Source organism: Terrapene carolina, unplaced genomic scaffold, assembly GCF_002925995.2.
Source record: "Terrapene carolina triunguis isolate 2854851 unplaced genomic scaffold, T_m_triunguis-2.0 Scaffold21, whole genome shotgun sequence".
Classification (NCBI taxonomy): Eukaryota; Metazoa; Chordata; order Testudines; family Emydidae; genus Terrapene; species Terrapene triunguis.
This window is the reverse complement of record NW_020664372.1, coordinates 20,718,670-20,734,570: the sequence shown is the minus strand read 5'-3', so window position 1 is coordinate 20,734,570 and position 15,901 is coordinate 20,718,670. Positions and strand designations below refer to the sequence as shown.

General features: G+C 43.1%; 1 protein-coding gene across 1 annotated transcript in view; it reads left to right on the top strand.

The window, feature by feature from the left end:
- Positions 1 to 15,901, top strand: part of UGGT2 (UDP-glucose glycoprotein glucosyltransferase 2) — a 277,888-nt gene that overhangs the window by 178,480 nt on the left and 83,507 nt on the right. Inside the window, exons 24-25 of the mRNA XM_026663613.2 lie at positions 9,699 to 9,794; positions 12,197 to 12,299. Coding sequence (XP_026519398.1) covers positions 9,699 to 9,794; positions 12,197 to 12,299 — 199 coding nt within the window. The remainder of the gene's footprint in view (positions 1 to 9,698; positions 9,795 to 12,196; positions 12,300 to 15,901) is intronic.

Below are 15,901 nucleotides of genomic sequence, written 5' to 3'. Positions count from 1 at the left end.
ATCTTCTTGGTTACAGTTATCGGGAATACTTAAGAAATTGCAGTTGACAGTAGAAAGTCTGCCTTTGAGGGATGTAAATTGTTAAGGGCCAAAACAGATAGGCCCTGCATTCCTTGAAAGGTTCTAGGGCAACAGTGAAATCTTTGGAAGTGTTTACACCAGAGTTTAGGCCTCAACCCTATCAGAAACAGGTATACTTCTCACATCAGAGTCTGAATTAGCCAAAAAGATACAGAGACTGCTGTCATGAGAGACCCCTTTCATGAGAGCATGCCCCATCAAGAAGTGGAGTTCAGAGCAGTGGAAGCAATGCTTTGATTATAGGGGGAGGAATGAAGTTTGTTCCCATTACTTTCTGATACTTCTAAAGGGAGGCTGGCACCCAATTCGGGACATGAGATATCTGAACACCTTCATCTGGAAGTTCAAGTTCAGGATTGTAACACTAGCTGCAGTAATTCCATCTATATTCACAGGATTAGAAAACAGCTCTCAAAATTCAGGATGCATGCTTTGATACAGCTATCCATCTTGCCCACAGGAAATACCTCAGGTTGCAGGTAGGCAATTCCCACTACCAGTACAGGGTTCTGCCATTTGATCCATTTGGTGTTTACCAAATGCCTGGCGGTAGTGGATGCATACCAGAGAAAACAAGGAATCCAAGTTTTCCTTTACATAGGCTACTGGCTCATTTGGGGGAGATCTCCTTAGCATTTGAACTATGCCATTTGTCAGGTACTGTGCCTTTCACCTCCTTAGGACTGAGAGTCAACAAGGAAAAGTTTGTGTTAAGTTTCTATCCAAACAATACAACTTATAGGGGCAGTACTGGACTTCACCACAGCACAGGCTTATCTGACTCAAGAAAGATTTGACACCATAGTATGTCTGATCCAGGGGTCAGCAACCTATGGCACGTGTGTCAAAGGCAGCACGCAAGATGATTTTGAGTGGTACTCACAGTGCCCGGGTCCTGGCCACCGGTCCTGGGGGCTCTGCTGCCATCCTGGGGTCCCTGATGCCAGCCCCCGCCACCCGGGGTCCCGTCCGCCAGCCCCGCTCAGCCCGCTGCCAGTCCCGGGGGCTCTGCTGCCATTCTGGGGTCCCGGCCGCCGGCCTGGGGCTCTGCGGCCTCCCCCCCAGCTGTGGCCCACTGGCCCCAGTCTGGGGCAATGACGGGTGTAGACGGGCAAGAGGGGGCGCATCTCAGCACCCCCACCTTAAAAATTGTTCCAGAGCCACTGTACTGGGATATTTTTAAGTCCTGATTTGCTGCTTACATCACTATTACATCAGGTGGAACAGTGCACTGGGGAATATATAAAAGAAGTTTTTCTCAGCAGTTTGGAGGTTTTGTTCAATGATTTGCCAAATAAAGATGAGTATCTAGAATAAAAGAACTGCCTGTCTCTGCCAGAATAGTTGAGAGACGCGTAAGCGAAATGGCAGAAAACATTAACGAAAAGCAGATGACTGCATTAAAAGATACGTAAGTGTTTAGCGTTGCAGTTGATGAGAGTGTAGATATAAACAACGTTCCACGTTTGGCAGTTGTTGCAAGATACTGTACTTCCGATGAAATCCAAGAGGAACTTTGTTGCCTAAAACCCCTGCATGGCACAACAAAGGGGGAAGATATAGCAAAAACTTTTGTAAATCATTTTGAAGAACGAGGAGTTGACATCAGAAAAATATTTTGTGTGACAACAGATGGTGCTCCTGCCATGGTCAGAAAACAGAAGGGATTTGTAAAGTTACTTGAAGATCAAATTGGCTGCCTGACAGTCAAATTTCATTGTATCATCCATCAAGAAAACCTGTGTGCTAAAATCTCTAATTCAGAGCTTAATAATGTCATGAATGCAGTGGTGCAAATTGTGAATGTCCTTGTTGCTTGACCTGCTTTGACTCACAGACAGTTTCAAGCACTGGTAGAAGAGATGGACAGTGCTAATAATGACATTCCACTTCACAGCAACATTCAGTGGCTAAGGGCTGGTCCACACTACCCGCCTAATTCGGCGGGTAGAGATCGATCTTCTGGGATCGATTTATCGCGTCTCATCTGGACGCGATAGATCGATCCCAGAAGCGCTCCCCCTTCGACTGCGGAACTCCTGCTCGCCGAGAGGAGGAAGCGCTGTCGACGGGGGAGCCTGCTTGCACCGCGTGGACCCGAAGTAAGTACTTTTACTTCGATATAGGAAACGTCGACTTCAGCTACGCTATTCTCGTAGCTGAAGTTGCTTTTCCTATATCGATCCCCCGCCCCAGTGTGGACCAGCCCTAAGTCGTGGCAAGGTTTTGGTGCGCTTTGTAAACTGTTTTGATGCAATCAAGGCCTTTTTGTCGGAAAAAGGACAAAACTACCCCGAATTGGATGATGACAAATGGGTGTGCAAGCTCTGTTTCTAAATGACATCACCACTCACCTAAACGAACTCAACCTCCATCTCCAGGGTGTAGGGCATAGGGGAAGGCATTTGTTGTAAAACTAGCAGTTTTTTCTCGGGATATTCAAACTTTGAGTTTCCGCTACTTCCAACACATAAAAGAGCTATCGACACGTTGCACTGTCAGTGTCGATGAGATTGGAATGTACATGCAAGAACTGGAATCAGAATTTTCTGACAGATTTCAAGATTTCCAGCGATTTGGCCCAATGCTTTCTTTTCTAATTAAACCTGAAAAGTTCAACAAAAGCAACTTGGATTTGTCTGTATTTCAGTGGATGGATATTGAAGATTTCGAAATGCAGCTCATTCAGTTAAAAAGCTCAGATTTGTGGGCATCAAAGTTTGGAGATCTGCGGAGTGCACTTAAAGGTACTGAGAGAGATCATGGGGCCTCTATTCTGACCTGCTGGACGTCCCTGCCAGTGAAATTTAACTGTTTGAAGAAAATTGCGTTTGCAGTGCTTTCAGCATTTGGATCCACATACCTGTGTGGACAGGCATTTTCACACATGAAATCTGTCCTCTGTCCCTCTTGGAGCCGGTTAACAACTGATCATTCAGAAGCCTGTGTGCAGCTTAAAGTATCCAAATACATGCCAGACATTGGAAAACTCAGCAAGGAAGAGCAAGGGCAAGGATCACACTAAACTGATAAGATCTGCATTTTAATTTAATTTTAAATGAAGCTTCTTAAATATTTTAAAAACCTTATTTACTTTACATACAACAATAGTTTAGTTATATATTATAGAGATAGACGTTCTAAAAACGTTAAAATGTATTACTGGCACACAAAACCTTAAATTAGAGTGAATAAATGAAGACTTGGCACACCACTTCTGAAAGGTTGCCAACCCCTGGTCTGATCAAACAGCTATGAGTCTAACCTCGGTCATCAGTAAGAGCTTGTCTCAGGCTTCAGGGGCACTCAAGGTCTCTGGTCAGCTCAGGAAACTCAACCAATATCCTAAAGCTGAGGGCCATTCATCAGGCTTGCACAAAATTCCCACCAGTTCTGAAAGGCTTAACCATTCAGATTATGTAAGACAACGCCACAGTTATGGTGTATATCAATAGGCAAGGGGGAGCAAGATCCACCTCCATTTCTCAATAAGCTGTGCATCTATGGAAGTACTGCATTTGATAGAAAATTACTGCAATGGCCCATTGCTTACAAGGCCTGCAGAATGTTCTAGCAGATCATCTCAGCAGGCAGTTTGCAAGTGAGCACAGTGAAAGACACTATCATATAGGACATATTCACCAGATGGGGCTGACCTTCCATAGACACCAAAAAAGAATAAGAAATGTTTTAGATTCTGATCCAGAAAGGGTCAGTGCCTGGGTTCTCTGTCAGAGGCGTTTCTTGTCCCCTGGGCTTCAAGACTAATATATGCATGCCCTCCAATTCCAATAATTCCAAATACTTTTCCAACTGGAAACTAAGACAGAACTTAGCCAAGATGGTCAGGTTGGCACCGGCCTGGCCAAGGTAATTCTGGTTGTCAGACCTATTGAATCTCTTTATTTGGCCTCCAACCAAATTACCTCTTCAGCTAGAGTTAATACTAGAAAGTGATGGGCAAAATCTCCATCTGGATCCATCTTCCCTACACCTCACAATGTGGATGCAGGCCAGCTGACACTATTAGAGAGAACCTGCTCCTCAGAGGTCCAGAACATACTCATACATAATGGAATGGACTCCATCGGGCATACATACTATGTCAAGCGAAAGAGATTTACTATCTGGGTTTAACAACATTGTTTATTTCAAGTTGACACTCAGATACTTGATATACTAGACTCCCTCTTCTCCTTGACGAGTTCAGGTCTATCTATGAGTTCTTCGAGTGGTTGTCCACATGTATTCCACTTCTGGTGTGTGGGTGTGCCCTATGTGTGCAAGATTAGAATCTTTTGAGTAGCCTGTGCCCAGCTTGCCCTTTGGCACCTTGTAGATCCAGTTCCTTCTTAGTGGCTATGGCTACAAGATAGAACATCTGCAGTGTTTGTGTCTCTGTAAGATACAATTTATCTTTCCAGCTAGATAGTTATAGCTGTTAGTTAGTTTTAGTCTTTTAAGCCCTTTCGCTTATTGAAAAAAAAAGATTTTAGGGGTTTTGAGCCCACGTGCCACTCCCTTCCTCTTCCTTCCCCCCCCCCCCCCCCCCCCCTTCCTCTCCCCCCCCCCCCCCCCTCGTGATATTGCAGATTCCAAATCCCCTGGATTCAAGACCTGACCCTCTTGGGAGGGAGCAATCCCTATCAATGATATATACTCTTAGTGCCTCTTCTGTCTGTGGGAAGTGCAAATACCACAGAAGTGCTGTGTCTGCTGCTTCTTTTCAGAAAAAAACCAGAAGAATGCTTCTCACAAGATGTTCCTCAGGAAGGAAGTGGATTCCCTCCTGCAACTCAGATCAATGGGAGATATGCCTATGGAATTACAGGGCAGGGGGTTCTGTTTTAATTATTTCTTGGTCCCGAAGAAGAAAAGAGGTTGGCACCCCTTCCTAGAACCTCAACGACTCAACTTCATCTGTTGTTTCAAGTTCAAGATGGTGACTGTATTATCCATAATTCCCACTCTAAATCCTCAGGACTGGTTTGCAGCTCTCAACTTGCAAGATGCCTACTTTCATATTGCAATTCACCTGTTCCACAAGAAATAACTCTGTAGGAAAATCTCTCTACCAGTACAGAGTGTCTAGTGATGGTGGCAGCTTTCCTTAGTAAGCAAGGAATTAATGTCTGTCCATACCTTGATGACTGGCTTATCCGAGGTCAGTTACTGCAACCGGTGAACAATATGATCCGAATAATCTTCAACCTTTTCACTGAACTAGGCCTCAGAGTCAACAAAGCCAAGTTGATTCTCACGCCTGCTCAAAACACAGAGTTCATAGGGGCAGTGCTGAACTCCTCAGTGGCAAAAGCATATGTGTCACAAGACAGATTTCTTGCCTTCTAAATTTAATCAACCAGCTGCAGCTCCACCTGAGAATATCAGCCACGACCTGCCTAAAACTCATGGATCACATGGCTTCCTGCATCTACATGATGCAATTTGCCAGATTTCACCTGTGCTTCATGCAAGAGTGGTTGAGATCAGTGCAGCTACCTGGCAGATACCACATAGATACAGTCATGATTCCCCAGAAAGTCCTCTCTTCAGATTGGTAGAAGGAACTTCTACTCATCTGCAGTGAAGTATCCTTCTCCTCATCTCTCCATAACATGACACTTGTGACAGATGTGTCCACAGCAGAATGGGAAGCCCATTTGGACCACTTTCTGGTCTTCCCAGGAGATGAATCTTCAAATAAACATCCTGGAACTGAGAGCCATTTGTTTTGCATGTATAGCTTTCCTCCCAGTACTTCAAAGTGCCACAGTACAGGTGTTCCAGGACACCACAGCAAAGTACTGTTATCAGCAAACATGGAGGAACTTGCCTGTCATGTTGTGCCAGAAAGCAGTCCCCCTTTGGTAATGGTGCATCAGTCACTGCATCACACCAGTGGCCCTGCACAGTCCCAGACTATAGAACACTTTAGCAGACCATCTCAGTCATCAATGCTTGGACAACGATGAAGGGTCAATCAAATGCTTCATTTTGTGAGATAGCTTTTGCAGGTGGGATGGTAGATCTGATTGCATCTGATCAGAACAAGTGACTTAGATTCTGCTCCAGAGGGGGAGCCAGTCCCAGCTTCCTATCAGATGTTTTTCTAATTCCATGGGCACCAGGTTTCTAATTCCATGGGTACTAGGTATACCTGTCTTCCAATTCCTTTCATACCAAGAGTCCTCAGGAAGATTAGACAGGACATGACCCGAATGTTGATAGCCCCAACATGGCCCAGGAAATTTTAGTGTTCCAACCTCATGAACCTGTCACCATGGTCCCAGATCATACTGCTGGCACACCCAAGATGTGATCATGCAATGGTAGGGGACAAGTCCTATATCTGGACCTAGCATCCCTCCTGCATAAGTGCCAACTCCATGGGTGCTCCAGCCCAGGAGCACCCATGGGGAAAAATAATAGGTGCTCAGCACCCACCAGTGGGGGCCACTCATCCCTCTCCTCCCCACCACCTCCCACCAGCCATGGGCCCTGCTGATCAGCTCCTCCCCAGCACTTCCCGCCCACCGTGATCAGCTGTTTGGCTGCATGCAGGAGACGCTGTGGGGGAGGGAGAAGAGCGGGGGAGGGAAGTGGTTGGGCAGAAGTTGGGGAGGTCTGCATCTGTTATTCCTGCCCCGTTTCCTGGAGAAGTCCTGCCTAGACTGGGGAGGGTAGAAACACTGGGGAGGTTGGGGGTAGCAGGAGTATGCAGCTCCAGGGACTTTAAGGTTCCATTTGAATCCTTTAGGCTATGGAGTTTGGACTCCAGGGAGATTACTGATGAACCCAGGAAGCTGAGTAACATATATCGCCTCCTCAGACACCCCAGAACCTGCATGGCGCATATCAAAAGCTCAGGTTCTTCTTCCAGAAGAGAAGAGACAAGAGCTTCCCTGTGGGGCGGCTTGGTGTCTGGGGAGACAAGAGCTTTCCTGTGCGGCTGGGGGGCTCCGGCTGGCCCAGGGCTCCTCTGGCCATGGAGGAGGGGAGACTCGGGGCTCCTCCAGGCAGGGGAGGGGCTCAGGGTTCTGGCTGCGGGGCAGAGAGGGTTTCCGGGCTCCAGCTGCATGGGGTGGAGGGGCTCGGAGCTCCAGCTGCACAGCGTGGGGGGGTTCGGGGCTCCAGCCCTGGGGGGAGCATGGGCAGAAGGGGCGGAGCCAGGGGCTAGCCTCCCCAAAGGGGGGCTCCACCCGCCACTCATGTCCATTTGCCTTGCATTTGCTTTAAGTGCTACTGCCATTTGCCTGTTAGTATCTGCTACAGATTTTAGCAGAAGTTGCATCCACTGATCTGTCTGCATTCTAGGCTGCAGCTCATCTGGGTGCACTCTGGTTACCCACCGTTGTCCAGTAAACTGAATATCTCTCCCAGTCATAGCTTTAAATGGAGTTACGCCATGTACTGCTATAGTTCCGCTAATTGCCATTAAGATTCATGGGAGTTTCTGGTCCCAATCCTTACCTTGCTGATATACCGCCTTCCTCAGGGCTGTTTTTATTGTTCTGTTCATTCTCTCTACCTGTCCTGAGCTTTGAGAGTGTCCTGCTCTATGTAATCTTTGCTTAATACCAAATGCTTGGCAGAGTCTCTTTGTGGTTTCCCCCACAAAATGTGGTCCTTGATCAGAATCAGTCTCTTGGGGAACATCCCATCATGTTATTATTTGCTCAACTACGATGTGGGCTGTAGTTAGCTCAGTATTGTTTCTTGTGGGTATCGCTTCAACTCTTTTGTAAATGCATCCACTATTACTAGGCAATATAGATTCCCTTTTGCAGTGTTAGCTAATGGGCTAATATCAATTTGCATTCTTTGGTGACCGAAGGGTCCTTTTACCAATCTAGTATCTGCATTATTGGAAGCACAAGGCAAGCAATTATTTACATACTGCTCTATATCAGGTGTCATATTTGGGCATCACCCTGCTGCTTGCATTCTGCTGAGAGTTTTCTCCGTGTCCAGGTGTACATTATTATGGCCTAGGGTTATCATCTCAGAAGTTATTTCAGTTGGGGCAACCGACATTAGCATGTTCTCTCTCATTTTGGTGACTAGAACCAATCCTGTATCATGCTGCCAAATTTTCCACCCTTGATGTTCCACTTTAGTTACAAGCCTTTTTATTTCTGGATCTCTTTTCTGTAGGGATATTAGATCTATTTGTTCTGTTTTATGCCCGCCTATTATTGCTATTGGCGCTAATTGGAGTTGTGGCTGCCACAATGTCCCCTTCTTGGTTCCTGCCTTATCTTCTTCATTTGCTCTGTTATTTCACTGAGCCTCCTTAGTGTCTTTCTTATAAGCCTTTATCTTTCCCATTTCTACTGGCTGTGTTCTCTGCTGTGCTAAGTGCCAAAGATAAGACAGTTTCCCAGCATGTGCAATAGGCTTGTTATCTGCTGATCTCATTCCTCTTTTCTTCCACTGGGGCATTCAGTCTACTACAATTCTTAGTACCCACTCAGAATCTGTGAAGATAGTACCCTTTTATCTATTGGTGTATTTTCCAGTGCTACTGCTATTGCCACAATTTCAGCTGCTTGTGCTGAGTGAGGTATACACTGTTCCCTAGAAACAATCCCATCTGACACGCTTACTGCAGCATATCATGTGTATGGTTTTCCTTCATTATAGTAGCTAGACCTATCCACAAACCAGATTACATCCACTTTTTCTGCTATCCCCTAACAGTGCTTCACCTCGGAACAATAAAGATTCCTCTGGCGGGATTCCAAGCAGGGGGCACTCGTGCTGTTCCTCTTCTACCATAAGACCACATGAAACTGAAGCTAGAACTGGCACCTTTTCCATGCTCACATTTTTATTTAATAATGCTAATGTCCACTTAACTATCTGGGGGCTAGAAACATGACCATCATTAGTCTTTCCTGTCAGCACATACTTTACCAGAGAGTGGGATGTTTTAAGAAACACTGGGGACAGTCCTATCAAATATAAAATATTCCCAGTGTTGTAGGGCCCAAATTAATGCTAACACTTCTTTCTCACATGGGGTAAATTCCGGCTCCACTCCATTTAAGATTTTACAGGCATGTGCTATTCATCGAAGCCTTGTTTCATGATCCTGACTAAGCACTGCACTCATATCAGTATCAGTGGTAGCTAACTGTAGTTTGTTTTTTAAATGACAGAAGAAAATTAATGATGGAGATAAAACAGTTAAAAATTCAGTTAAAATGGCGCGGAAACTCTAGGAATAAATAAGATGCAGCCAAAAGATGGACTGATTAGCTGTGGCTGCTCATGAGAGTTGTCAGAGGGAATTTTTCCATGAACAACAGCAAGAAAGGAACAGAGAGTTGTGGATACAAGTGGATTTTACCATTTAAACTGCTGGACTCTATATTCCATCTTGTAAATGTATAGAGGGTCACATCTCTCCAGAACTATAGATTTAGTAGTTCTTGGTCAGTCACATTCTAAAGGCTTAGAGGCTCAAGATTAAAAATCTTGTGACTATGGTGTCCTTAAAGAATCATATTTTTGCAGTCTTTTATGCACACAGATATACATTGAAAATGACTCTTTTATTCCCTTTTTATTAGAAAAGTCACATATTAACTAAGTTTGTTTTATTGTACTAGTGGCAGTGATTTGATTATGAAAGTGGATGCCCTTCTCTCTTCATTGCCTAAAACAGTCATTAGACAAAATGTTGAATTTCTCAAAGAGCAACACAGGTAAGTTCAGTCTCTCATCATAATGTATATATAGCTATTGCATCTTAATATTAAACATTATTAATGCTTCAAGTACTGTATCCAATCTTCCAGAACTTCAGTAAACATTTTGTAGTTTTAAAAGAAGAAACTGATTTTGTGATTGTATAAACAGTTCAGGAAACCAATGAGCAACACAGTCCATCTTAATTTCACTATTCGTATATTGGTCAATAATGGCAAAAGATTGACACATTTTATCTATTTCTAATCAACACTGAAAAAGGTGACAAATAGAATTATATTGAGTGGAAGTGGGGGTACTGGGAGAGAAGAAGATGAATCAGAACATTATATTTACTTACTAATTTAAAAACCTGAAAGTAGTTAAACAAAATTGCAGGAAAACTACAGCTACAAGAGAGCCTCACTAATCTGCACTGATGTGGAAAGGCCCAGTAGAGATTATTGAATTTTGTGGATTACTGATTATTGTTCGCAAGGTTAGTATATATGTTATTCACTTCCTGGAGTCGGGGATTAGCAGCATGTCACCTCTGCTCACACTTCTGGCACTCAGCACTGTCCTCAAACAAGACTATGTCACCTACAGATGGATGATGGTACTGCTCTCACCACCAACTCTATTTGCAATAGGGGTGGGTAGGTTCTCACTCTTGTGCTTTGGCTGCTACAAGAATATATTAAAAGCAAGCAGGCAGATTTACATTGTGTTTGGGAGCCTTAAGCCGTGAGTTTAAGTGTCTGTGTTTGTTGCTCCCCCATCTCATTGACCCGAAACATGAGGAGCCAATGAAAGTCAGTATGCCACTGGCGTCTTTTTGTTGCTAAATGAAACTGGAAAATACTAAGGTTCACATCTGTAAATCTTTATTGGAAGGACAAGAAGTGTGAGGCAAGAGGAGGGGGACTCCTATCTTCTCATTAATGGTAAGCTCATGGTAGCCATCTTTAGTTTTACTTTCTTCCAATGGCTAGTTGCAGAAACAGGTTGAGTTTTTAAAGGCAGAAAGGGCAGCATTAGAACCATGACAGAAGAAGAGAGTAACAGAAGAACCTTCCTGAAGACTCATTTATCCTCCTGTAATCATCACTCCCAACTTCCTGTTCAGTTTTATTTGGAAAAACTGCCATGGCGTACTGAGTCTGGCCCTGCCTTTGTAGCATAGTGAGAGGAAGAAGAGCTGCACCAGCAGCCAGTTGCAAGTACCTTAGCCCTGGATCAAAACACACTGAGAACCTGAGGTGACATAGTACTCTCCCATGGGATTGTAGGATGTGAAACATCACTCGCACTGGCTACACTCCTGGCAGCACCTAACTGATAGGTTGTTTAGTGAAAAATAGTGGGAATTCACTAATCATATTTGCAATGCATGATTTATTATCTTATGCATTTAATGAGGGCCTACTATTCATTCCTATGGCTCCAGCTTCCTCTAATCAAGAACCTATGATTAATACATTATCTCCTTTTAATCTGGTTTGTCAAAACAAATCCTTGTCTAGGAGGGACAAACAAGTTCCTCCATTCTATTATATTTAACATTTTTATTAATGTTTTAAATCAAATTTCTGTCACTGTTGACTCTTGATGATACTTTCTAAATCTGATGATTCAGGATAGAGAAAGGGATAAAGTGGGGCTGGGGACTGGTGGCTTCAGGTTGGGCTTATGATTTTGGACATTATATTAAAGACTGTTTGGATTATTTTATGACTAAGGTTTCTGAGGTTTGTGTAAATTTTATTTGACATTAAACTAGCCCAAGAAAGGGCTACTGTGAGTTACAACATAGACTATCTGGAGTATTTGAGCGGGTAATAGGGGCAGGATGCCTGTAAAGCAACCCCTGGCTATGAGGAGGTACTCAGTAGGCAGCCACAAACTTGTGTAGTCAGCAGGATCAAAGACCCTCCCCCTGTCCCCCAAGGAGCGAAATGGATATAGGAAGGATGGAGAAAATTGTCTTTCTATGAGCAAAAGACCCAGACCTTCCTCCTGCAACTTTTGCAAAAGCAGCAGGAGGTACAGTTTTCCAACCAGCTACAGTGGGAGGAGTCCCAAAGTCAGCTCCAAAGGAACGCTGGGTAAGCGGCCACACCACCACACTATGGTGATGGAAACCTGAGGAAGATTCTGGCTGATATTGCTTGCATGAAAGGTTTATAATGAACAGAAAGGTAAGTATTTCTGTTCATACTATGCTTTTCTGGACACTTCACAAGGAGGCTCTGATAAATGTTTGGAGCAATATCTTATATTGAAAAATTCTTAAAGGTGAGGTAAACTGCTAAAAATATGATAAATTCAGAACTAAGAAAACTGTTGATGATTGTTATTTCCACAAGTTTAATTTAGAATTTTTCATTTCACTTACTTTTTACATCTTTTTTAACAGCATAGTAAAATTAGATCCTCAACAGAATGAACCATTCTATGATGTTATTGCTATCGTTGATCCTTTAACAAGAGAAGCACAGAAGATGGCACATTTATTGATTGTAAGACGATGGCAATTTCTTTTAATTTGTAGTTTTGTGTACTTTATCTTATACTAAGCATGTTTTTGTTTTTCTTATTTTTACATGTATGTACCTGAAATATCAAAAAAAAATTACAGCCTAACATTTATCTGAGAGATTAGTTTAACTTAAACGGTCAAATATACGTTTAACAATATAAAAAATGAATGTCTTCATTAGAAGATATATCCATAAAATCTAACCTCATTTCAGTGCTTGAATGGATGTTCCTTTGGATGGCTAGTGCTACTAAGAATATCCAAGAACAGTCCTCTATTGTGTGTAGCTGTTGATTATCTAGAGCTGTGGTTCTCAACTGGGGGTTCATGGCCCCCTGGGGGGCCTTGAGCAGGTTTCAGGGGGTCTGCTAAAATAATCAGAGAGCATACAGAAAATAAATGCTGTTTCCCCTTGCTCTGTCTGGACACATTGGCTTTTCCCCCCCCCCCCTTAACCAGAGAGCGTGTTAATTTTCCTGCATGATATGCTGAAACCTATTGGCTTCAGCAGGGCAGTCATTAGGGGGTAGCAAGCAGGGCAATTGCCTGGGGCCCCACACCATAGGGAGCCGCCTGCAGCATGACTTGGGCTTGGGCTTGGGCTTCAGCCCCGTGCAGTGGGGAAATACAGGCATATTAGTATTTGAACTTAATATTCTGTTTTTTATTTGTGGACTTATATTATCCATTTCTTTTTTATATTATATGTGTGTGTGTGTTTAACTGTATGACTTTCAATTTAATATAGCTTTTAATCTACTGGATGTGCAGAAAAGCAATTGTTCTGGCACAGTTGGGCTGTGGATGGGTGGGCCTTAAAAAGAAAAAGGTTGAGAACCCCTGATCTTGAGAATACCATGGATACAAAGCTGCTAAAATTACCTTCCTTTCTCATGAGTCATATTATGCCATTCCTTTAAGACTACCCATGTGAAATTTAAATTTCTTGCTTTGACTTCAAGGCCCTCCACAATTTTTCCCTAGTATGTCTTAATTCCTGTTGCAGTCTGTTTTACCTCCTTCCCCTTGAAAATGATGCAAGCCTCACAAAGTTGTTTCTTTTTTCAACTCCCATTTTCATGCCTTTTTCCATGATGTTCCCTGTGCATGGAATGTCCTTCCAATCTCGGTACACTGGACTCCCACTTGCTTCTCACTCATAACTCTCCTGAGGATGAAGCTAAGCAAAATTTTGATCTCATGGGAAATTCTGATATTTCAACATTTGTTTTTGTCCCAAATTGGAACAAAAGGTTGAAATATCAATTTGTCAGAGAACAAATTGTTCTGAAAAATTTAGTTCAGAAGTGATGAAATGTTAAGTTTCAGCATTTCCAATCAAAATGAAACATTATGATGTTTCTGAATCAAAATATTTTTGTTTTGGGTTGATGCACAAACTGTATTTTCCTGTTGTGGTACATTGCCTCTTGAGAGTTGTAGTTCAGGTCTGATGTTCCTGTGCTCCTTTGTGAACTGAACTCCCTGGCTCAAATACATCTCCCATTATGTACCTGCAGCTATGTAACTTCAATGATGCACAATGCCACTTAGTCAAAGGGGGAGGCTGCATTGCATCATGAAAGATGCCACCCACCTAGGGAGTCCAGCCCAAGAAAGAATGGAGACCTGAACTTCATCTCCCAAGAGGCAACTTGCAGTGATAGGAGTTGCAGTTTAATGTTGAAATGAGTCAAAACAAAACATTTTGAGTCAGTTCAATAAACCAAATAAAAATATTCAGAAACTGCATTTTCTGTTGAAAAACTATTCAGCTCTACCTATTTCATTATGCCCTACAAACATTAAACCATTACACCTTCTCCAGAAGAGTGTGTTTGTTTAAACAAGCACGAACACATATAAAACCCAAAGGGAAAAGATTTTAAGTTCGGCCATCTCTGGGTATCTTGTCTTGTATATGTCTGGCATCAAGACCATAAGCTCTTCTGTGCTGGGTTTATATTTATATATTGTTTTGTAAAGCACCAAACATTTTCCCGGTGTTCTACAAATAATAATGGTAACTATCCATGGCATAAATCCTGTGTGTTATGTAGTGCAACAAAAAAATTAAGGCGTCATCCCCCAGTAAATGATTAGTGTCCCAATCATTTATGAGCAGTTTAATCAAAATCATTCATGATTTGTGTGCTTTGGTGAAAGCATTCTATTTTTGTAGTACCTTGTGTCATTTGGTAGTCACTTCAAACTAGTCTCATGATACTGTATTGGAGAAACTTAAAATTGTCATGTATAAGAAGATGAACAGGCTTTTTTTAGGTTACAAAGGCACAGTTAGGAGTTCCAGATAATTCGAAAACTAGTCTGAGAAAGTATGACACTTAGTAAGCCGAACTAGATTCCTTGAACCAAATGCAGCCTAAGTATACTAGAAAACAGCCTTATGACTCTGAACAGTGTTAACCTTCCAGTTTTAATTGCTGTTATATTTATCTGCTTTCCTTTATATAATCACCAGAGAATTCAGCATTAAACATTGAGTTGTCCACAGAACAAAAGAAATGTGAGCAAGAAGTTTTATTCTCATTTTGTAAATAGCACCTATGTACTGTGATAGACCCAGACCAGTTGGGAACAGCAGAGTAGCAGAAGGGAGATATACTGGCCACTGGATAAGTAGTTTTCTGTTCCCTGAGTGACCAGAGCAGGGGCTGCTCCAGGCTAATAGACCACCTGACTCCAATTAACCTGCTAAGAGTCAGGGGAGGCACTTAAGCACCTGACTGTAATTAAGGCCCCTCTGATCTATAAAAGGGCTCACTCCAGTCAAGCCAGGGGGAGCCAAGGAGCCAGAGGAGAGGATGTGTATGTGTGTGTGAGGAACGGGGAGCAAGAGGTGTGCAAGAAGCTGAGAGTGAGTAGGCGTACTGCTGGAGGACTGAGAAGTACAAGCGTTATCAGACATCAGGAGGAAGGTCCGGTGGTGAGGACAAAGAAGGTGTTGGGAGGAGGCCATGGGGAAGTAGCCCAGGGAGTTGTAGGTGTCATGCAACTGTACCAGGAGGCACTCTAAACAGCTGCAGTCCACAGGGCCCTGGGCTGGAACCCGGAGTAGAGGGCGGGCCCGGGTTCCCCCCCATACCTCCCAACTCCTGATCAAACACAGGAGGAATTGACCTGGACTATAGCTTCTACCAGAGGGGAAGGTCTCTGGACTGTTTCCTGACCCACAGGGTGAATCTGTGAAGCGAGCAATCCGCCAATAAGCGCAGGACCCACCAAGGTAGAGGAGGAACTTTGTCACAGTACCAATACTATGGAGATGGGTGCATCATAGAAATGACTACAAACAGATAGAAAGAAATAAGAGAGTAGGTGGAAATGCTTCAAAAATTCTGGGATGAAGAGTTTAACCTATCATTGGTAATATCAGCATAATTCTTAAATGTTTGCTACTTTGCTGTTGCAGAACCAACATAGATTTCATAAGAGAGAAAACATTATCTTTAAACTGGGAGGTACAGATTAAAACAGGTTTTAATACATAATGCAAGGAGATGAAGACAACAGCTGTTTCTAAAATAAAAATTTTTTGTTAATATTTTCGAGAAAAACATA